Genomic DNA, 23,436 nt, shown 5'->3' with positions numbered 1-23,436 from the left:
TGCTTGTAGTTTCAAAAGAATCCAATGCTCTTAAGATAAAACAGCCCTCTCCTCCCTTTGGTCTCCCATAATCGCTGCTCCCCGCCGTACAGATCACATCATCAAAGCTGCGTGTGTGTGCACTCCTTGCATCATTAGACAACAAAAGGTAGAAAACCTCCGCATGGCAGTTAAAAGGATGTTGTAGTAACCCACAGTGCAGCCGATGCAGAGGATGATTCCTGCCACTTGAGGGCGTCGATCAGCTGCTGTGCTCAAAGGCAAAGAACAAAAACAACAGCTGGATTAAACACTTTATTCACAGAAATGTACCACAGGTTGGAAATATACATCAGTCGAAAACAAGGCGTGAATAAGGATTAAGGTCATCCTTCAACATCTTCACAGGAACTAGTACGTCTGACATTTTGGCCCAAACACAAACCATCAACACAACCGCATTCATACATCTGTTTAAAAAGCACATCTGGGATTCAATTTGACATTTTCAATTATGTTTTGTTTTCTCTCATACATAAAAAAAAATCAGAACATTTTAATGTCTGCTGTATTTTTTGTGCTGTGCTTTGTGATCCCATTCCCATCATTCACACCCAAAAAGCAGCAGTTTGTGATTGTCTTCATCTGTACAATAGCATAGTTTGAAGCCAGAGAGTTTGTTTTCTTCTTCTTCTTCTTCTTCAGGCTGCAGCTTCACATCTCTGGCTAAACAGCACCTCCACCACCTTGGGGTCAGCCAGGGTGGAGAGGTCCCCGAGGTCCTTGTCGTTGCGAGCAATCTGTCTGAGGATTCGCCTCATGATCTTTCCTGAAGTGGATGAGGACACGATGTTACACAGGAGGCAAGTAGAGGAAGATGATGCCGATTTATAAAGGTGTTGGACTGTTACCTGAGCGAGTTTTTGGGAGCGCTGGGGCATTCTGGATGAAGTCTGGTGTAGCGATTGGTCCAATTTTTTCTCTCACTAAGAAGAGAATGTAGAAAATAGAAAAAAAAATCAATCAAAAAAAGAAACAAAAGGCTGTTTTTATTTTGGAGCATTTCCTTAGCTTTTTTCTCAATTGCATGCAAGTGGGGCGATCGTGGCTGTGGGGCGATCGTGGCTCAAGAGTTGGCAGTTCGTCTTGTAATCGGAAGGTTGCCGATTCGAGCCCCGGCTCCGACAGTCTCGGTCGTTGTGTCCTTGGGCAAGACACTTCACCCGTTGCCTACTGGTGGTGGTCAGAGGGCCCGGTGGCGCCAGTGTCCGGCAGCCTCGCCTCTGTCAGTGCGCCCCAGGGTGGCTGTGGATGACTAAATGTAGTGTAAAGTGCTTTGGGGTCCATAGGACTAAGTAAAGCACTATAAAAATACAGGCCATTTACCATATAATAAAATAACTTACCCTGTAACATAAACAGTTGGCTGTAAATGAACTGCATATGAACTTTCATATTTGGCTATTTCAAAGCCAAATAATGAAAGTATTAAAGTATGATGTTCTGTTAGTGCAGAAACAAGAAGAATAAAAAAGTTGGGGAAACTTATTTGAAAACCCATGTATTATACCCCCAAAGGGTATTTTTTTAGTTTTCCGGTTTGTTTTAACTGTTGTTAATTTTTCAAGAACATATGGAACATGCTTGAAAAATATGACATTTTACAGCATGTAGTCGACTTCGATGTCCTGAGTGATTTAGATACTATAATAAAGACACTTTAACCTTTTGACAAAAGTGTATCCCTTACTGTTGGTCTTTCTTGATAAAGAAGTAAAAATAATAAGAAGAATTAGACCAGACAATTTTTTTTTTCCACAACTGGGCAAGTTTTCTTAAGCTGTATTAATTTTCAGTCCTGTAAAAAACTGAGTACATCCTTACTGCTTCCATAGCAATTAAGTGGGTAAGTAGCATTTAATTACCATCTGATTGACCACCTCAATAAAAGCAAATTCACCCCAAGGCTAGCAAAAAAACCCCCAAAGAGCTGCATGTCAGAGAGTCCAGGCCTCGATTAATATGTCAAATGTTGAATGTTCTGACTGCACAGTTAGACTGAATAGGTATACCTTTGGTTAAGAGGAATGGCGGGAGAAAGCCTCTTCTATCAAAAAGAACATGGAAGAACAGCTTATGTTGGGAAAGTTGCATCTTAACAAATGTTCTTTGGACAAATGAAACCAAAGTGGAGATGTTTGTCCAATGTGTACAAACCCCACATTGGGCAAAAAAACACAGCACAAACACCTCACACGAACTGTCAAGTGGAGATGATCTGGGCTGGTTTTACAGCCACAGGACCTGGGCACCTTGCAGTTTCTTAGTCGACCCTGAACTCTTCTGTATATCAAAGTAGGCCATCTGTCCAAAAGCTGAACATTTGGCTAAAATTGTCCAAGCACACCAGCAAATCTACAACAAAGTGGCTGAAAAAAGAAGAATCAAGGTGCAAAGACCCAGTCTTTCCAGACTTAAACCCGATTGAACTGACGCAATGCTGTAAAGAAGAGCGGGCCAGGGTTCTTCCACAATAATACGAGAGACTGATAAAGTCTTACAAAAAACAACTACGTCAAGTTACTACTGCTAAAGGTGGTTCTACATACAATTAGTCATGGGGTGTGCTTAGTTTTTCACAGGACTGTATTTATTAGAATAAGAAAATGTTATGTCCAGCAGAAGTTGTATTTTAATCTTTATTTGTATTTAATTTGACATTTTATTTTAGATCAAATGCAAAACAAGAGACCACAAAGATACACACAAAGACACAAAGACGCATGAATTTTAGTGGACTTTCCCTTTAACCCTAATTAAAGGTCTCACCCAGTCTCTTGAGCTCATCCACCAGCGTGTGACTGAACTCCCTGCTGTCTTTGAGGGTGACAAAGCAGTAGAGGGACTCTCCCTTCACCTTGTGAGGTCGACTCACCACGGCAGCCTCCGCCACAGCCGCGTGCTCCGTCAGAGCCGCCTCAACCTCCGCTGTGCTCATCAGGTGGCCTGAGGGGGGAAAAAAGATATACAAGGCCATTGCAGAGATGAATAGCACAATTTCCTGGAGAGGCTAATAAATAAAAATGTGCTGAGAATATTTAAAGTTATTTATGTCAAATTAGATAACAGCCTTAAAATAAGTTCTGAGGGACAGCACTGTACCTGACACATTCAGCATGTCGTCTATTCTCCCTGTGATCCAGTAATAGCCGTCCTTATCTCGCCTGCAGCCTGAGAGAGGACAAAACAAAACTTTATATGGGGTCTCGTGGTTCACTTTGGTGCTTTAGTGAGAAATTGTTCATGTTGAGAACTAAAACTCTATCCTGAGTAATATTCAGTCTGGGAGTGATAGCCAGCTAGGGCTGATTCTTGGATCTCACCATCTCCAGTCACATAAAAGCCTGGGAATTTCTTGAAGTAGGTGTTTTCGAAGCGCTCATGGTTCTTGAACACAGTGCGCATTATTCCAGGCCACGGCCTCCTAAACACCTGAAAGAGAGGTGTTACTGCCATTGCTATTTTGAAATTTTATTTGCATCCATACACTGAAGAGTTCAACAACAAAAAAATACACTACTTCTAATTTTTTATATAATTATTTAAACTATTTTTAAATAAAATAAAGGTCACATCCAGGAAAAATACTTCCAGAAAGCATAAGAAGGTGAAGAATGTAAATGAAAATTAAAAAAATCTAAAAGTATTTGATTACATTTAGATAATAAACATGCCGCTGGTTCATTGGCCAACATTAACAGTGAAACATCGTCTTCTTCTTCCTCTCCTTTTTACCACACATGTACTTGTTGTTGCTCGATACGATCACCGTGACAGAGAGAAATGAGGCTGTGTTGAATTGAAACTTACCAGATAACCCTCAGCTTCACCTTCCAGCTCCTCTCCGTGCTCGTTGAGGATGGTCGGCTCCACCCCAAAGAAAGGGAAAGTCTGAAATATGAGTTTTGGATTTAATGTGAGATAACTGTTTTGTTTCATTTAATAACTCCCCTGCAGCTGCAGCGTTTCTTCCAGATCATTATCTGGATCATAATAAGGAGAACCAGGCTGCATTTCCTGCCCTGCTTTTGTTAAATCATGCTCGCCATTTTCATGCGCACAGGGAAAAACCCTTGCATACCAGCACGACTTGAACTAATGACAGTCCTCACATGCACGTATGTTTTAGATTTAGAAATGTCAGCGTGGAAGAACTGTTATCACTTACAGCAGAGCCTGGTTTCAGCGGTGTAGCAGCAGGTAGAGGAGTCAAGACATGACCTCCCTAAGGAGAAAACAAACATAAAACATCACAGCAACAAAGAGGTAATAAAGCAAAACATTTGATATGCCTTGTAAGAATATAATCAATCAGTGGTGTATCTATGGGTGGGCTGGGATGCCTTTTGCCCACCTATAAAAAAGAAAGCAAACAAAAAACAATCCCAGTCATGGCTTTTTTTTTAATGTCATTGATTATCAAAAGGACTACTTTCCTATTGGGCATTTTAAAGGTTTTAGTATATGCTCACTACAATTCAATTAAAATTATTAATACCTTTAATTCTTCTACTACTACAAGACTTTATATACTGTAGTTTAACTGTTGTATTTCAATATTGTGGCAGCAGTGTTTTTCTCTTATGTTACTTCCATGTTAGTTTCCAATAATTTAATTCAATTTTATTTATATAGCAGCAAACCACAACAGCAGTCACCTCAAGGTGCTTTATATTGTAAAGTAAAGACCTTACAGTGATATAAAGGAAAACCCCAACATTCAAATGATCTGCTACAAGTAAGCACTTGGCGACAGTGGAAAGGAAAAAATCCCTTTTAACAGGAAGAATATGTGACTGGTTTGGGAAAATCCTGCATTGAGGTACTATATATTTTTATCGTTTTATCCCTATTGACGCATACCTAGCATCATCTTAGAATCTAAACACCTACACATCCTGAGAAGAACTATCCCAGCTCATCATACAGAAGTTGTTTCAGACCCTGCAGTTCTTCTGAAGCAATACACCTGAGTACGACTTCCTAATAACACCTCTGTAGTCAGTTTCTTGTTTCTTACCGTTTCTGTTTGCCAGAAGGTATCAACGATGGGACATCTGCTTTGACCAACCACTTCATAGTACCACTGCCACGCCTCTGGATTGATGGGTTCACCCACAGTACCCAGAATTCTCAGGCTGGAGAGGTCATACCTCACAAATCAAAAGATTTCCCTTAGATTACATCATTGTGTGGTATTTATCATGCTCTTTGTAGCTCAAAGTCTAAACTTTCTTACTGACAACAAAGGAGGAAAATATCTCACCTCTAAACTACAACTTCAGGGCTCTATGTTGTTTTAGCCTTACCACAACGTTGATACTGTGCTCTGTTTAAATAGTGAATTAAAATCTGACTTCGGTGAGACTTTGCATTTTTAAGCTTTCATAGCTGATAATTTTAATTTTTCATAATTGTCTATAATGACTCATTTTTTGCGTGTATTGTTGAGAATGTTTGTCTAAGTAAGATTTTTTAAATTCTCTTGACAAATAGACTATTTTTTGGTTATGCTAAATATTTTCTATCTACAGTTCTACCAAACTTGTAATTAGTGATTTGGAATATTTCTTTTTGTCGCTACTGTGCCAACACTGTGCTCCGATTAATTATTAATTTTGAAAAATATTCTTATTAGTGCTGAGAGCTAGATGAGAGGATTGACCCTCCCTTCTATACTCAAATGTGCAGCTCCAGTAACTAGAAGGTTAGCTTAGCTTCACACAAAGACTGAAAGCAACTCCTAAGCTATGCTAACTGGCTGCAAAGCTAGCATAGACATTAATCCTTATTAATGTAAACATAGTATATTAACAAACATGATTTTAAATATTATTAAATATGTTAACTCTCATGAACTAAACAAAAAAAATTAAGCCTTTATTTTATCACTACTTAGTAAATATTAAAAATGTGCTCATACTAATGCTTGGCTAATAGAGTAGTAGTTAAGGCATTAGCTTAGCAAGCAAAAGGTCGCTAGTGGGATTCCACTTGTGGGCATCAGGAATAAAATTGCCAAATTAAATGTGGTGGTACCTATTGTGGGAACTCTTTGTGACAAGGCAGCAGCTGAAAGTATCACACAGTTAATATTAATAATGCTAAATTATGATAAATTAATAATCTGAAAGAGGTCTTTTGTTGTCAATGCTTACAATAAGTACTTGGCTAAGATGTTAAACTTAGCTTTAACTTAGTACAAATATGACAGTCTATCAATAGTCAGATTAAAGCCCTTAAAGTTTTTGACATAATACTCAAGTTAGATTTGCTTAGTTAAAATATTTGGTTAAAATAAACCATTTGTTTGTTGTTTGTCTCTTTGATCACAGAAAAAAAATCTATTTAAACACTCCGTGTCTTCTGTTTTTATCCTGTAGTTTATAAGAAGAGGTTTCAATTATTCCCATATTGGGTCATAGCTCTAAATCTGAAAACACACTAACCAAATTGTTATATAAGAAGTGAGCAAGTTGATGGAGGTCTTTCCAAATCAAGAGAGGCACCACATCAACTGCACCACCTCCCCAGTAAAACTGTGGCGTTAAAGCCAAATTATCTTGGAGCTAACGCTGTTTGTAATTATTTATTTAACTGAGCTGCAGCAGATGATGTGTCCACATACTTCTGTAGTGGCTCACGTCCATACTTCATCAGCAGGCGGATGGCTGTAGGAGCTGTATAAAACTTGGTCACTTTGTACTTCTCAATTACTTCCCAGAACCGGCCAACATGGGGGTGAACAGGGATACCTTCAAACTGCAAAAGCATGCAGACACATGTACACGGAGGTTTGGTTTTCGATTTTTTGTTTAATGTTCTATACATGTGACACCTTGCTGATTTGACTCACTAGGACGCTCGTAGCACCGTTTGCAAGTGGACCATAGGTGATGTAGGAGTGTCCGGTGATCCAGCCAATGTCGGCTGTACACCAGTACACATCATCGTGGTGATGATCAAAAACGTACTTGAAGGTCATCGACGTGTAGAGCAGATATCCAGCAACAGTGTGGAGAACACCCTGTTTCAAGTGAGCAAAAAATAGGTCAACAAGGAGACAGAAGACAGCAAAAATAAGGGATCTGTTAATGCTGGCAGAAGAGACGTGCATGGAGGTGTGTTTCTGTGTGCATATTAGTCAAGTTCTGTTTACACGCTCTCATAGTGGGGAAATGAATTCCTGTTTGGAATAAAAAACAAGTGCCCATAAGGTAAACCATAACATTTTAAAGTTAAAGTTTATGTCTTGAGTGAAAGAAACATGTCTGTGTAAAAGAAAAATCCATAAATTCTGTGTTTTCTATAACAACACACACACGCACACACACAAATAGAATACACAAATACAACAGTGGAGCTTACAGATAACTTTCAGGGATTACATTTGTGCCTCTGAGCAACAGAAAACCATTAATTCTCACTATTTCATGGCAGATTATGTAAACGCTGGCCCGGTTAAAGTCATTACAGGCTTATCATAGTAGTAAATAGATGCTGCGATTTGTGTAAATGATAAGATTTCCCTCATGCCTCTTCCTGTGTTTGTGGAAAAAAAACTCGCCTGCATGTGAACGTCTGCCTCACCTTGGGTTTGCCGGTGGAGCCGCTGGTGTAGAGGATAAAGAGCGGGTCCTCTGCATCCAGCCACTCGGGCTCACACTCCTCAGAGGAGTCCCTCATGGCCTCATCCCACCAAACATCACACTGTGAGTCCCAGGGGGTCTGAATGCACCACAACAGGAGGGAACAAATCAAACTCATAAACCGGATCATTACAGCTGCTTGCCAAGCACACCAGCAGGAGTGCAACATGCCAATTTCAACTCTAATTTAGAATGCCCTGAGGAGCTAAAGGCTAAATATTTGGAAAAATATGACAGAACCATTTTTTTGGTTCTGAAATATATTTTTCCCCCTGTAGTTATTCAAATAAAGACATAAATATGTATATAGAATCGTTTTACAATGTGACAAATATGTGTTTGTCACTGTGTGTTCATTTTTCGAGCTGACGAACCTGTAGTTTGTTGCATGCACCTCCACTTTTTGTCTTCAGTGCATGGTGCTTGATGACGAGGCATTTGGTGACACTAGCTGACCCTCTAAAAGAGAAAAAAAAGAAAAGCAGTGAAAGGTAGTAAAAGCATAAAGTCTTTGCCTAATGGATACTGAGTGCATGCATGCTGCTCTGCTTTCCAAGGATTTGCAAATACTGGATTGGTTCTTGTAGGTCGAGCGCCTGAAGTCCGATAAGATGAAATATTTTGTCATGTGTGCACAAGTTATTTATCAAGAAAAAAAGTTTCTTTTTGGAAGTGATTACTGCTGTTTGCTCCTTGTAGACTTAACACAGTTCTTTCCTATATTAGGTCACTGTGAACAGCACAAATCTTGGTATGTATACTTTGTGCACAAGATTAAAAAGCATACATTATATAATTTCAGGGGATCCATAGATGGGGGACCCACATACACATAAATGAACATATATACGTTCCTGAGCTTTATGGTTTTTTCTCATGTTTCTCAACTCTGTATTAGTATCACCATAATAGTAACTTAAGTAAATAAAGTAAATACTGTGATTTGATGGTAATTATAACAGGGGTTAGGGTTGGTATGAAAATTTGACATAAAATGAGTTTTTTCACATATGGCTTAAAAGTTACCTCTAACCACATCTGTACCCCAGATACTCCCATAATCCTTCCCAGCATGCTTTGCTTCTCAGCTAACATTCCTCGTAGTCATGTTGCTATAGCAGATGAGAAGCTTGGGCGTCCCTGATAAAGGTGCTCCATGTTGCCCGGCAACCTCGTTAATGTAAAAGCCTTGCTGTATGATTCTTTAACATCTCTGATATCAGCTGACTGCTCTGTGTGCATGCATCTGTGTGTGTGTAGTGACTCATATTCCGGGGGCTGACTTCCATTACCAGCTGCAGCCAGTGTAAATAAGGTTGGTTACTGAAATCTGGGAAAGTGTAGGCTTTGTAAGCAGGAGCTACCTTTCCCGGCACTTCTCCAGAGCCTCGGTTGCAATCTGCTTCAGGTTGATCAGTTTCTCTCCTCTGTAAACACCGTCTGATAGGAGACAGAGGGAGGAACAGGTAGAGGCAGAGACATATGATGAGGAAGTAAAAGTAAACAGCAGGGAGTCATCTTTGCAGCTTCTAGTAAAACAAAACATCTCATTGTGGTGCTGCCATGTTGGCACACATGTTTTAAACAGACACTTTAGGAGCTACTGAATGAGTGAGGACCACAAAAGAACAATGTACACATCAAGCACAGTTAATCAGTGTTTAGAATAGAGATCGGTGATTCTTGTTTGATCATTTTTAATTTTGTGCTGATTCCTACTTTTATAACCAAAAACAAAGCTATGTTTGTTCCTTTGTATATCTTCATATAGCCAGAAAGTGAAACTCTTGAGATCAAGAGCTTCTTTTGCAGGAATATCTTGGATTAACTTAGGCAGCATTAACCTAACATGTTCTGTTTGACACATCAGAGCTCACAGAGAAAACTCAAACAGAAAGGCCCTGCAAAGGAGTAAACTTAAGATTGTCTTGCAGAGTGGTAACAGTGCTTACTAGTCAGCTACATCATAATCTGATGTGTGCAAATGGATAAAATGTACAGTTTATCCTTCTGCCACACCTTGGGAACCCAGGGACAGGACAAACACTTGGCTGCCTGAAGACCTACCTGATGTCACCAGTACACTACTCTGGGCATCCACAATCCTTTCACACAGAGACTCACAGGAGAAACCTGCAAACTGAACATGCAAAGAGAAAAACAGAGGACATTAGATAACAGAAACAATCATTTCAGGAGCATTTGCATGATTTTTTTTAAAGAAAGCACTTTTGAATTCTTGTTTTTTTTTCTCTAGTGAGAATAGGGAGCAGGTGAAAGAACAACTGGAGAGAAGGAGGTGAAGAAGCCAGGAGTAGATGCAGTAAAGCTGGATGAGTTTATATACCTGGGCTGCTTTGAATCGGATCATCCGAAGCGCGATGGAGGTGAAGAAAAGAGTGCAGGCTGGATGGAGACGGGATGAGTTGTTACAGCGTAAAAGAGAAGGTTTAAAGATGGTAGTGAAGCCTGCTATGATATATGCTTTGAAGATGGGGGCATTGACAAAAAGACATGAGGGATAGAGGATATATTGAATAAAAAGGATGCTGAACATGAAGCTGCCAGGCATTAAGAAAAGAGGAAGATCAAAGAAGGGGGCCATGGGTGTAGTGAGAGAAAACATGGAGGCAGATGATCCACTTTGGTAACCCCTAAATGGAGACCAAACGAAGAAGAATTCCTGGTTTTACCTCCAAATAAAGTTGTTTTGATAATCTTAATGAAGAACTGGCTAAATAACTACATTTTAAGGCACTTCCAGCAGGTGTAAATAAGGTTTTTACACAAAATCATCCAACCAATATAGAGCAACATTTAATGTATATTTGGAGCTGTGTTTGTAGCAATTCATTCACACTGACTGTAGCACCGTGTTTCAGCTGTACCAGATCTTGAGGGAAAAAACTGGCTCTTGATCTGCCAAATTCTCCACTTTGATCACCTACCAGCTACTCAATAACTGTGTATGTTGCCTGTTTGGGACTGACTAGGTAGCAAAGGATGGGTGCTGAGAGAGGTTTTTTGCAACTTGTTTCAATATAGCAGCTTTAAATGCTTTTTATTTAGTGTGTGTAAGTTATTTTAACTAACATGAGAAATAGGTCATAATTATTAGGAAATATCATTTACAAATTTAAAACTGAGTCAGAACCCTTGAGCCAGACTAGCAGATGTTGCTGAGTACTGAGCCAACATATTCCTTTTTTTTAAAGGCTGGAAGTTGTAAGAAGTGTGGAGCCTTCTAAAATCCAAACCTAAGCTGTTGTCTCTGATATTACACCGTGATGGAGTATGCTGCTCCTTCTCATCATCATTTACAGATTTAGAAACCTTGTTGAATTTTACATAACAAAGCAGACAGACATTAACTGCTCTTTTCTATGATTGTCATTCACTGCATCTCCTGTCTGGATATCTGGACAAGGTTAATGGTTCACAGAGCATAAAGTTTCAGTGTTGATGACAGCATTATGAATCAGGTCACTAAGGATTCTGGACTCAGCAAAATGTCACTGCATGATTGGCATTGGCTCTCCTGCAAGTTTCCATGGACCAATCCTTTTTGCTCATTCATGATTAATATTAGCAGTCACGGGATAATCTAAAAGGCTGGCGCTGTCCCAAAGATTGTTATGTTGCCATGCCAAGTGTTGTTCCTGTCGAAAGTAAATCAAACAGATCAAAACTGAGAGTTGGACGATATACAACAATGACTAAGCAAAGGCAAGGTCACTTATATCTAACTCTGCCAGCCTTTGCGAGTTATAAAAAGCGCCCACTTTGGAGTCACATTCTAGAGTTATTTTAAGCAGAGCTACTAACCTTTGCATGGAAGAGCAAGGTTAAATATCTAAAAGAGTGTTGGCTTGCTTGCAGAATTGCAGTGACTCTAGTGCCTTCTCAAACTGGAAACAGCCAGCAACTGTCTGACCTATATACTAAGTGCAGGTGCTGCTGGTGCTGTGTTCATGTAGAAGACAGCTAATAAACTACTGGAGCAGGGCAGTCTGCACTAACAGAAGCAACAGCTCGGGTTCAGACAATGTTTTCTTGTGGAAATCAGAGCAGGAAGAACCAGCAGCCTACATCCTGACAGTCTGCAAAAATGCACCATGCAGATGGCACATATGATATTAGAGAATGCTGCAAGCAAGTCCTGTGAAGAATTTGAAAAAAAGATGAATACCCTAATTTAAAAAATGTTTTGAACAGGAAAAAAAAAAAGACTTTTCAGTTTTGTAAAATTGTTGCATATGGTGCATAGTCATAATAGTACTTACCACAATAGAGTGAACAGCACCTATCCTGGCACAGGCCAGCATTGTGTACACAAGCTCTGGGATCATCGGTAGGTAGATAGACACTCTGTCTCCCTTTTTCACACCTTAATAAAAATATATATACATATAAAACAAGTTACTACCACTCTGTATCTCTGAAACTAAGTTTGTCAGAAAAATCTGTAAAGCTATACTTCTGTATTATAATCATGGACTAAATAATTATGGACTAATCATGGACTAAATGACCATAAGCTCAGGTTCTCACCCATTCGCTTCAGCACGTTAGCACAGCGGCAGACATGGCTCAGCAGCTGGCTGTAGGTGATGGCCATTTGATGATCAGGTGAGTTTCCCTCCCTGATAAGACAGCACACAAAAGAGAAACTTTCACATGTATAAATGTATTACAAAACCTGTCTGTGATTCTACAGAGGTCTCTTTGTCTGTTTTGGTAAACAATTGCACACAAAAGTACTTTCCCACTTTCCCCAACAGTGTTGTCCGGTGAGTTCTTTGAGTTCACAGTAGAGATAACCTGTTCCTGTTTTTGCTAAGTCTATATTAGGCTTGGATGTTTGTCAGGATAGTTATTTGGAAAACAATTTGGCACACTTGAAGGGGCAGCAGAAAGCATGGTACCAAGCCAAATGGGAATGATGAAATAAATGACTGCACAGATGAAATTCTGCAACTGATAAATGACTTCAAGATGTGACAGCAAATGTTGTAACTTAGCTCTACGTGAAATAGCCTGCATATATGTTGTCAAAGTCTTTATTTATTTTTTGGAAAATGTACAGCAGAGCAAACCAAATTCAGACATGGCGTTCCGCAGGGGTCGATCATGAGACCTCTTTAATTCCAACATTTATATGACTCCACTTGCAAAAATATGAGATAATCAAATGTCCCATATTTAATCTATACTGATCAATACAAATACTATAGAAGCAGATTACTTTTATATTAATATGTGTTTATTTTTGATTTGTCACTTAAACTTCTTTCACGGCCCCTGATTTTTGTTGAAATGGGACTCTTTGCAGCATTTTTGCTGTTCTATTTTTAAAAAAAAAAAAAATTGCATTCTTCTACCACTTTAGACAGTTGTTCAAATTATACTTGGACAAAGCGTGAGCTAAAGTCCCATGAGTGATCGACTGTTGCTCAAAACAAACCATGTGGAAATTGATAACTTGTCACCACAGCTGATAGTTATAGTTTCCTTACAGAGTGTACTAAAATAGTCACGGCAAACACGTAAGCAGGTATATCATACAAGTGCTTTGTTTTAGTGTAAATAGCATTAATGCTCTCCTACAGGTGATTTCCAGTATGCCAAGTTCCACTGAACCCTTACATTGCTGAGCGTGCAGAACAACCTTCCTGTTTGCTAAGCTTAAACAGTTGACAGAGCAAATAATAACTGTCATAATATAATGGTAAAACATCATAAAGTAGAGGCTTTATTGTAATTTGACAAGGGCGTGGGGTCATCAGCACGCAACTGCAGGTTCAAATCATTTAAATGACTTAAAATTTAAAGCTAGAATAAGTTTAAAAATGTAATGTGTGTACATTCGTCTATCAAGTGAAGTTAGTTGCTCTAGTTAGACTTTTTGTAAAAGATTTTTGCATTATAAAAACAATAAGAAATTGTTGGACAGATAGTGTATAAAATCTGTAAACTTTTATCTTCTGCTTCTGACAGGAAGAAGAAGAACTGCTGTAGTGATGTGCGCTGCCTGTGGTTTGTTTTGGTGTTCTGGGGTCAGCACAGGGGACACAGCAGTTGTTTTTGACTGGAATACTTAGCATAACTTAAGGCAGTGTTTCCCATCATAGCTATTATTTCCTCTGGGGGCATGCTGGTGCTTACCAGTAATAGGCAACCTTTTCACCAAGGCTCCCCTCCCTCACATGTCTGTCCAAGACATTATAGCACATGTTGGTTTTGGCCCCCTCCATGCATTTCACATAAATGCTCCCTTTCGTCACATCGAAGTTGTATTGCAGCATCGGTGCTGTTGCAGGCTTCTTCCAGAAGAACTCATCAGCAACCTCTTTCCAGAAAGCTAAAACAGAGGATACTTTTTAATCAGTGTTACGGGATGCAGATAAGGCAGATTAGCACAAAGAGATACTGTATGCAGACAGGCTCAAAGAGATATGAATGGCAAGGAAGCACTGCAAGCGCTGCACTAAAAATACAGACAAGTTTGACCTACCTTCTGGATTCTCCAGAGACTTTTGGTACAATGCCAGATATGAGTTAAAGTCAGGCACATGAGCATCCTTCTGCAGGTCATTAAGAGGGTAGTACATTTTGTCCTGAGACTCAGGAACAACCATTTTGGAAGTACAGATGCAGACAGGCCTATATCATTGGAGAGTGAGTCAGAAAATGGTATAATCTGAGTCCCTACTGGTCTGTCTGAATCCTCCTGGGTGAGGTAAGAACACTACAAGGCCTGTACTGAACCAACACAATTCAGCATGCAGAAAGACCCACCCCTAATCCCTGATCTGCAGGCTCTGGCTCAGTCTGCTTAGAGTCAGGGCAACCAATCAGCTGATGGAGTGCAGCACTCCCACTTTTTCATTGGATGAGCCATCCCTGGCCTGCTGATCACATTATGTTTCTAAGCAAGTGGGTGGTGGAGGAGGACAAGGAGGCGGTCTACCCCCAGCAGGATAAATGCTGGGGATTCAGGCAAACATTTGTTTTGAAGGGAGGAGGCTGATGGGTGCTGTTGGTGAAAAGAAGAAAAAAATAATAATAGAGAGGTATGCAACAATTATTCACTTTCAGAGTAAACAAACAAACCCTGCCCAATCCCCAATGCATGTCTGCTGTGAGAGACAGCTCCTGAATCCTTTTAACACTAACATTTAATAAAACTTAGTCTTTTAAAACATAAATTTCTTATGGGAAAGCTCACTGTAAAACCCCTGCTTCCACCCTGCTTTGCTTTAATTCTCTGACATTGCAAACATAGCACAGTTAAAAAATATCCTTTGAGAAAAGAAAACTATACTCCACCGACAAAACACATGTGAAAAACTTAAAAAACAAAACAAAAACAAAACCCCCAAAAACAAATACAGAAATAATACAAATATTTTATATTCGGTAGAAAATAAGTCATAACAATTTAACCTTAGACAAATTATTATTCGCAATTATATAATGCCCGCTTCTACTTTCAGCTGCTCCCTTTAGGGGTCGCCACAGCGGTTTATCTTCCTCTCACCCTATCCCGCCTATGTCACGTCAACATTCTCCCTGTCCTGCTTCACTGCATCCACGAATCGCTCTACTGATGCAGTGATTTCCAGTCTTGTTAATCCTGGTCACTCCCAACGAGCATCCTCAACTCTGACACCTCCAGCTCTACCTCCTGTCTTTTTGTTACAAGCACCGTCTTCAAATACTGCAGGTCTCACTACAGTCTTTTTCATTCGTGCACATGTGTTCTATTCTGACTATAATTCATTTTCCCTGGAGTGCATACCTCCACTTCTCCAGGCTTTTCCCACCTGCTACCAACTCTCACTACATCAGAATATACGAAGACTCCTGACCTCTGTCTGTCAACCTGTTCATCACCACAGCTAACAAAACGAGGCTCAGAGAGATCCCAAATGTAATCCCACTAAATTTATATCAGTATTTTTACTGCAGTATGTTGTCTTTTTAATGAGCACGTTTATTAAAGTAATATTAGATATTACTTAAAAGTTTGTTGTGAAGCATTTTGTATAATTTTGTTTGACCGTTTTTACTGCGTCTTTATTTCTTGTATTCTGTTATTCTGTTATCATATTTTAAATAAAAATGTTCATTATATATTTTCATAATTTTGTTTTTTGAATGTAGAAGACATTTTCGCAAACATTCAACGTTAACTGACTTTGAGCTCCAACTTGAATCTGGGATCGATTCAGCGCAGAGACGTACAGACGTCACGTCGTGCGTCAGACAGTATGAATCGAACCTGAGCGCGCTTGTGTTGATGTCGGCTACCGCTGTCCCGTTCATTTCCTAACGCATCGGGACCAAACTTCAAGCGACAAGATGTTTCTGTCTGCTGCTGTTCGCTCTGCAGTGTCGCAGGCGGTACGGTTGTGATTTTTTTATGGTTCTGGGGAAGGTTTGGGTGCAATTTTCGATAACTTGGAGAAAATAATGCTATGACTCTTCACAAGGGCATGCAGTGGAGGCCGCTCAGCAAAATGACGTTGGGTAACACTAGCATGCTAGCTAAATTAGCTTTCTGCTGTCAAACTTTTAAAAGGCGATCGCTGGAAAAATGTGCAGCGAAAGGAAAACATAGCCGCTAGAATGGGTTTTTAGCAGGCTCGTGTACATGCAATTGGCTTTAACTTCACCCTATATAATTGGTTGCATGGCTACTGTAAATTCACAGTATGGGAAAACAACAATATTAATCACTTAATATTAATCTAGCTGGAAACTTGGATCAGATAACACTGTTTTCAATTTACATAAAATAATGATTTACGTAAAAGTGGCTCAGCACAAGAAGTTGTTTTGTGTATAATAACAGCTTGCGAAAGCTTTAGATCCGTTAAATATCAATTATACTGTGCAAAGTTTCTACTAGTAAAGTAGTAAAACTACACATTTGTTACTGTACATGTAGTTAAGCTATCTAAGGTATTCACTATGCAGAATGTCACATTTCACAGTCATACACATTACATCGTACTATCAGATCATAAATATTGATTATATAAGTATAATCACTCCAACATTGCAACTGGGGCTCATTTTAATTGTTTTGTATACAGCTGTGCAGCTTCAACTTTAATAATAAGCCATAATTTGTTAAAAGATGTATATTTAATATTATGGTGATTTAGAATTGTTCGCAGCTTAACATTTCAAGAAAATTCAGTAGTGCAAACGTAGTACATCTCCAAAAGTTGATTCTGTTCATCTGGACGTAGCGTTTTGTGGGAGAAACGTTTCGTCACTCATCCAAGTGACTTCTTCAGTCTCAGCTGACTGCAGGTTTCCCCAAATCTTATAAACAGTACATTTGCATAATGACTGAAACGTTTCTCCCACAAAACGCTACGTCCAGATGAACAGAATCAACTTTTGGAGATTTACTTTCCTGGATGATTGAGAATGCATCAAGACAAACGTAGTACAATTAATTTCTAAATATAGTGGACTAGAAATAGAAATCTATAGATTTGGGGTTATTTAGTTTTCATATCTTCTTTCGGACTAGTGGGAAACGTTAAAATATACACTAAGAGGTTTATTTTACACAACTTTACCCACCTTTACACTATTGTGTCATACTTTATGTAAAAATGATTTTCCAATAACAAACATTTTAATGGCATTTCCACTTCACAGCTTTAGAGGAAGTTTTCTCAAAATAATTTTTTTCTCATACTAGAGAGCAAAAATCTTGTCTTTAGGCGCAAACCTTCCATTTTATTGCTGTATGTATTTTAAGGCTTTATTAATAGTATAGTTGTGTACAAATCAAGGCAGGCGCAGCAGTCACTATAAATTTTACCTTTTACATTGAGCCAGTCAGTCAACAATTACCTACAGTCTTTAGTCTTGCAATCTTTGGGTCATTGATGTGAGATTCATATTTTATTATGTCTAAGTGCATCAGTTCTGTTTAAAATATGACTTGAAGGAGTTTAATCTACAGACTAACATTTAAATAAAACAAATAAGAAGTTTAGAAAACTAACAGATGATCTTAAATCACAATGTTAATTTGACATCTGCAGTTTCACCCCTTCCAGTTCCTGGTTCACTTTAAACTTTAAACACTTCAAACTTTTTTACTCGAACACCTGTATTAACTTACCAAGGGCACACATATAATTTTAAAATAAAATTTAAATTAAATAGAAATTAAGTTAACGTTTACTTCAACATTATCCTAGTTTTACATAAAAACTTCATGTTTTTGGTTGCACCACCTGATATTTTTGGGTTTTAGTTATCGCTGAACTAACACAACTTAAACTTGGGTCTTAGAGAATGAACTCCTGCAAGTCATGAATTGGATTCATTATTTTTAACATATGTTATGCGCTCAAAAGTATTGCATTTAAGTAGCATGTTTACTGTAAGAAATGTTGGCATTTGAGATCAGTTTGTATTTCGTTCCATGACATCACTAGGTATTTTACCTGTTTTCTTCTGTTTTGCAGGCCAGGAGTCTGCATCAGTCTGCTGTACGTGCTGGAGCTGGTGGCATTTTTGTGGTGAGTGGCACTTTCCGTTCCTCAGTGCACAAAATGTGTAGAAGGTGACAGACAAAAACAGAGAGTACATGCGGATGCTGTACACGCTGATGCTGTACGGGCTTTTTTTATACATTGTGTGAGCTCATCATGGTGGGTTACTATAGATCAGCAGAGCTCATGGAAAATTTTGTAAATTACAGCAACAATTTGTAGTCATTTCTAATATTATCTATATTACTGCTAAGTTTAATTGTTACTGTTCATTTTTCAACGCAATCAGTCCAGCTGTTACTATGTCACACTAACGTTGTTTTTTTTAGTTACACTGGGAGTCCGATTTGCATGTAGCAATTGAGGCAGAGAGATGGTCGGAATAATGTCAGAAATGTTTAAATGTAACCATTAATATCAGATACAGACTGACCCATTACAACATTCTCCATCAAACTTACATCACGCCACAAAAATTAAATAAATATAAACCAGAGTTTATAGAGCATTGAGGAGCGTTTGTGTTTTTGCACAAAGGTGAAGGCATTCTGGCATGAATTTTCCAACATTATGTCAAAGGTTTTAGAGCTACTCTTTCCATTAGATCCTCAAATATGTTTATTAGGGGATTTTAAAGGTTGGTACCCAATTACGAAAAAAGCCAACATTAGTTCCTGGAACTGGCTCTATGCATTGTTAGAAAGTGCATAACTATTATGTGGAAGTTTGACTTCCAACTACCTATTTTTTGATGGATCTCAGAGATATATAGATGTGTCCCACTTGAAAAGATCACCTACACGCTCAGAAACAACTATAAAACCTTGTTAAGATTTGGCAGCCTTACCTGGCCTATATGAACACTATACCAACTCCTTTATTGGACTGATAGGATCAAATGCAAAGAACTTATAAACCTACTGTCACCAGTGTCAAGTATTGTCCTTATGCTGTATTTTTGTTATCCTGATCTGTTTGGGTGGGTTTCGAGATGTGTTTTGTCCATGCTTCACTAACTTGAAAATTTTGCAAAACAAAAAAGGCTCAGCCATTAATTGAAGACACAGCTCTGCAGTATGTTTGTGCAGGATTGATCCCAGTGGTATCTGTTTTCCGAAAGACCTTAATTTATCCAGGGAGGAGCCATTACAGCCACACGAAAACATCTTGTGATAGTTTCATGCAGTGGAAACTCTCCTTGGTTCCATAGTCCCCTGGTAGTAACGTTGTTTTTAACCTGTGCTTCATTTAAAAAAAAAAATGGTTATGACACTCTTCTTTAATTAATGCATTGGTTGGCTGCTTTAAATTAAAAAACAAAAAACATTAAATTTCTTCCCCCCTCAATTTTTTTTATTGCACAAAGGAGCTTTGCTGCTCACAAGGGGGCAGTGTGTGCAGAAGCAGAAATAATAGTTGTCTGTGTTGAGTCTGTTCTCTCCTTGGGTAGTAGCACCTGTTTCCCTCTGGGCTTACATGATGAACTGTTAATATTTTATCAGATACTGTTTGCAGCTCACAGATCTGTTACTCACGCATGAAATTGGTAGCTGTTGAGGAAAAATTCAGCCTCAGTAGAAGCTCCACAAGGTTTAATACATACACAGATAATTATATACCGAAGACGATTATGTGTGTGTGTCTGTTATAAATAAAGTTTAATCTACTTTAATGTTATCCTTATTCTTTTTTAGCACAGAGATACTCCTGACAACAACCCTGACACACCTTTTGAGTTCACTGAGGAGAACAAGAAGGTGAGCCTCGCATCTGTGTTGAACAGTATTTTTTTTTAAGGATGCACTGATGTGGTTTTCATTACCAGTAATAGCAGATAATTGCAGGTATAGTGCAGGTATTGATTTTGTGTTATTGTACAAAAGCTGGAAATTCTTTTCAGAAATATCCTAAGCCAATCAACTTGGGTATCTCTAGCTTTATTTTGTAACTAATTTAGTAGTTATTTAATTGCCTCTCCACCTTACTACACCAGACACAATGTATTTTCCTGGTATTTTTGTAGAAAAAAAAAGCTCAACGATATATGGCCTACCTACTACTGTAGAGTACGCTACAATTATAGTATCATTTAATCCATGTACATGAATTATATCAGGACTATTTCACTGTATAAATTGGCCTTATTGTTAAAATAAAAATGGGAAATACAGTCATGGAAAAATATCTTTTTCTGTTCACTGTAGAGGATTGAGGCGATCACTTCAATGTACCCAGAAGGACACAAGCAAGCAGCCACCATCCCCGTGTTGGATTTGGCCCAAAGGCAACATGGATGGCTCCCTATTTCTGCCATGAACAAGGCACAGTCATATTTTTAGTGTTTTCCAGCAGAGTGATGCTCGTCAAGCTTTTCTGATGATAACGAACACATTTTATATAAATTTTGTATTTCAGGTTGCAGAGGTGCTGGAAATCCCTCCAATGAGAGTATATGAAGTAGCAACGTTCTATACGATGTTCCTACGTAAGCCTGTGGGAAAATACTTCATTCAGGTCTGCACAACAACACCCTGCATGCTCTGTAACTCAGAAAGCATCGTGGAGGCCATCCAAAACAAACTCGGTAAGAGTGATTTTCCATTTTATGCTGAGAAACCAATGAAGAGATGAAAACAGATGAAAACAAACTTTTTTTTTTATTGTGTATGTTTGAGATAAACAGAGACTGAGAACAAATGTATAAATATACAGTTGCCAGCGGTATTCAAACAATATCAAGCTGTAGCATCAAACAAGATTGAAATCAAGCAAGGAAACTGTCAACACACTTGAGCCTACGTTACATTTAATAGAGGACAACGTTTGTTCTTTAAGTCAACCATAGTGAAGTTTTACTCTTCTTTTTAACTCACATATGTGGCTAACAGCTGTGGCACGTCAGGCTTTAATGCTCGAGTTAAAAATATTTGTTGTTTTAGTAAGACAATCTGTAGAGTGTCAGATGAGACTAGCTGAATATGAAGCGTCTCTCCATTTGGTTCTCCACAGGTATCAAAGTTGGGGAGACTACTCCAGACAAGATGTTCACTGTAATAGAAGTGGAATGCCTGGGTGCCTGTGTGAATGCTCCAATGGTTCAGATCAACGACAACTATTATGTGAGTGCTCGAGTCCTCTGTGCAGATGGCTTCCATACTGAACGTTTTAACTAAATTAACCAAATTAGATTAAAGCTCAAACGAGTTTCACAAAGAATGTGTACAGAGAATTTATTCCTCAGCACCGTTTCTGGAGTGCTCCTCATGTGGAAAACAGTGCAGGTGTGACACAGCCTGCAACATGGAAGACTCCAAAGGAAATTAAGAGCAGGGAGGAAAAAAATAGAGAAATAATCAGCTATAACACGAGTGTTTTCTTATTCATTATATTAGTTTGGAAAAATATCAACTTCTTGAACCAAGTGTGATGTCAAAAGTTTTCTTTTTGGATTCTTTTGTGGGTAAGCATGTGAAAATAATTCTACCATGGGAAATTTAGTTATTGCAAGCCGAGCTTAAGTGAATTACCCAATTAAAGATGACTGTGAAGGAGGAATCCTCCGCAACACCTCAGCTTGCTGAGGTATCATCATTAGCAAGAAAAGGCACGATGTGTTAATACCAAGAGTACCTTGTGCTGAGGTTGGCATTTTTTTATGTGAATAATTAACACTCAAGCCATACACACAGCCTTTGGAGATTAGATTAATTCAGTCATCAATTACACATTTAGTTTTACTCAGGATGACACAGTTTGCAAATAAGAGCTTGAACTTGTGTCGGGTTGTTCAGGGGCTTCTAAATATGAAGGTAGAAGCAGCTTTGGAGCAGCACACAGGCAGTATTAATTAAGCAGACCACCCGATTCAGTCTTTGTACTTACGAACATTGTGAGATTTGAAAAAAATGCCATAATGGTTTTGGGCAAGTCTATATCATTCATTTTTAACACTATGGTTCAGCTCTGCAATATCATAAAGTAACTGTACTGTAAATAAAATAAAATAATTAATTAAAAAAAGCACTATTTGACACTTGTATCCTCTTTAGCACGACTTGAAAAAAAGCTAAATCTGTCAGAGCTGGTTTGAACTTTACTGACAGTTAAAGTCAGAGTTATTATTGGCTATAGTTATTAGTGGCCATAAAAAAATAATTGATTGGAAAACTGGGGATGCGCTGATCATGAAACTCTGGCCTGATACTGATGTTTAAAATAAGCTGAAGACGGTATATGTACTTTTTTTTTTTTCTTTCCTGTTTATCGTTTTTCTGTTGTTGTTTACTTCCTCTTCTTGGTTTCCTCTTGCAGCCAAACCAAAAAAAATCTTAATTACAAAAATCCTTTCCTGTTTTAAAGTCGATTAGCTGTCTGTTATGCTGTATACTTTATAGTCAGGGAAAAATGATATGATACAAGAGATACATATCAGCCACTGATGCCTATAAATATCACTGCAGATGTCAGTATTCTCGTTTTAGTGAACAAGGCTGATATTGGCTCATATTGGTACATTCATAGATCTTACTATTGATAAATTGGTGCTGCCCTGCATGTCCTAAAGATCAATAATAAGATATTTTGAAAGTTGGGAAAAGTTGCTGTTGGGTGAAATACAGTCACTGACTGACATGGTCAATCTGACATTGATGTAGTATTTATCCATTTATTCAATTTAGAAAAAATCATCATAATTTCCTTTGAATTACAAAGATAGTATTTAAAGTATTCCCCTGTCTTTAGAATATAATAGATCTTCTTACAGATTGGAGGATGTGAAAATCAAAACATGGACCATCAGATGACCAAAAGCTAAGCTGCTCTCATCTCTTATTCTAGGAGGACCTTACACCAAAGGATATTGAGGATATTATTGATGAGCTTAAGGCAGGCAGAGTCCCTCCACCAGGACCCAGGTATGTGCACAATTTGCATAATAGATTCTTATATAATTTTAAAGTCATCTGTGAACTGATTGTAGATGAAGACGTTTGTTCTTTTTCTATAGGAGTGGCCGATTCTCCTGTGAGCCTGCAGGCGGACTGACTTCCCTGGCAGAGCCTCCTAAAGGACCAGGATTCGGTGTAAGATCGGACCTGTAGACATTTCTGGGCCACTATCTGCTTGCTACAAAGGCAAGCTGTCAGTGAAACTGTTATGGTTAAGTCAGATATATTGTGTAAATAAATTGTTCCTGTACATGTTCTCAAGGTGTCAGT

The 23,436-nt window shown here is 38.5% G+C and overlaps 2 protein-coding genes across 7 annotated transcripts; one reads left to right on the top strand and one right to left on the bottom strand.

The window, feature by feature from the left end:
- Positions 1-281: 281 nt before the first annotated feature.
- acss2l (acyl-CoA synthetase short chain family member 2 like) lies at positions 282-14,563 on the bottom strand. Of its 6 annotated transcripts, XM_063461501.1 has the most exons (19): positions 14,203-14,504; positions 13,854-14,049; positions 12,240-12,331; positions 11,972-12,075; positions 9,756-9,828; positions 9,053-9,128; positions 8,063-8,147; positions 7,630-7,767; positions 6,896-7,066; positions 6,668-6,801; positions 6,079-6,111; positions 5,060-5,192; positions 4,208-4,264; positions 3,850-3,930; positions 3,363-3,471; positions 3,142-3,210; positions 2,809-2,985; positions 891-965; positions 282-808 (listed from the first exon to the last, which is right to left on the bottom strand). In XM_063461501.1, the coding sequence occupies exons 1-19, from the start codon at positions 14,324-14,326 to the stop codon at positions 681-683; spliced, it is 2,055 nt and encodes a 684-aa protein (XP_063317571.1). In that variant the 5' UTR covers positions 14,327-14,504; the 3' UTR covers positions 282-680. The 6 variants fall into 6 exon arrangements, with proteins under 6 accessions (XP_063317571.1, XP_063317572.1, XP_063317574.1 ...); XM_063461502.1 differs by lacking the exon at positions 6,079-6,111 and having other exon boundaries at positions 14,203-14,499; XM_065469554.1 differs by lacking the exon at positions 282-808 and having other exon boundaries at positions 893-1,284; positions 14,203-14,563.
- Positions 14,564-15,960: 1,397 nt separating this feature from the next.
- On the top strand, positions 15,961-23,423 carry ndufv2 (NADH:ubiquinone oxidoreductase core subunit V2). Its single transcript, XM_063462399.1, has 8 exons — positions 15,961-16,094; positions 18,191-18,244; positions 19,912-19,974; positions 20,422-20,538; positions 20,633-20,801; positions 21,227-21,336; positions 23,057-23,133; positions 23,226-23,423. The coding sequence occupies exons 1-8, from the start codon at positions 16,053-16,055 to the stop codon at positions 23,317-23,319; spliced, it is 726 nt and encodes a 241-aa protein (XP_063318469.1). The 5' UTR covers positions 15,961-16,052; the 3' UTR covers positions 23,320-23,423.
- Positions 23,424-23,436: the final 13 nt, after the last annotated feature.

This window comes from Pelmatolapia mariae, linkage group LG18, assembly GCF_036321145.2.
Source record: "Pelmatolapia mariae isolate MD_Pm_ZW linkage group LG18, Pm_UMD_F_2, whole genome shotgun sequence".
Classification (NCBI taxonomy): domain Eukaryota; kingdom Metazoa; phylum Chordata; class Actinopteri; order Cichliformes; family Cichlidae; genus Pelmatolapia; species Pelmatolapia mariae.
This window is presented reverse-complemented; position numbering and strand designations above follow the sequence as displayed.

What these genes read in the sequence shown, in the direction of transcription:
- acss2l (XM_063461501.1), bottom strand. Translation starts at nt 14,326, where the DNA reads ATGGTTGTTCCTGAGTCTCAGGACAAAATGTACTACCCTCTTAATGAC. An exon ending in GAAAAGGTTGCCTATTACTG is followed by an intron (nt 12,332 to 13,853) that starts GTAAGCACCAGC and finishes CTGTCTTATCAG; the next exon opens with GGAGGGAAACTCACCTGATC. An exon ending in GGATGAGCTCAAGAGACTGG is followed by an intron (nt 966 to 2,808) that starts GTGAGACCTTTA and finishes TTCTCTTCTTAG; the next exon opens with TGAGAGAAAAAATTGGACCA.
- ndufv2 (XM_063462399.1), top strand. Translation starts at nt 16,053, where the DNA reads ATGTTTCTGTCTGCTGCTGTTCGCTCTGCAGTGTCGCAGGCG. An exon ending in TCACTGAGGAGAACAAGAAG is followed by an intron (nt 19,975 to 20,421) that starts GTGAGCCTCGCA and finishes TGTTCACTGTAG; the next exon opens with AGGATTGAGGCGATCACTTC. An exon ending in AGATCAACGACAACTATTAT is followed by an intron (nt 21,337 to 23,056) that starts GTGAGTGCTCGA and finishes CTCTTATTCTAG; the next exon opens with GAGGACCTTACACCAAAGGA.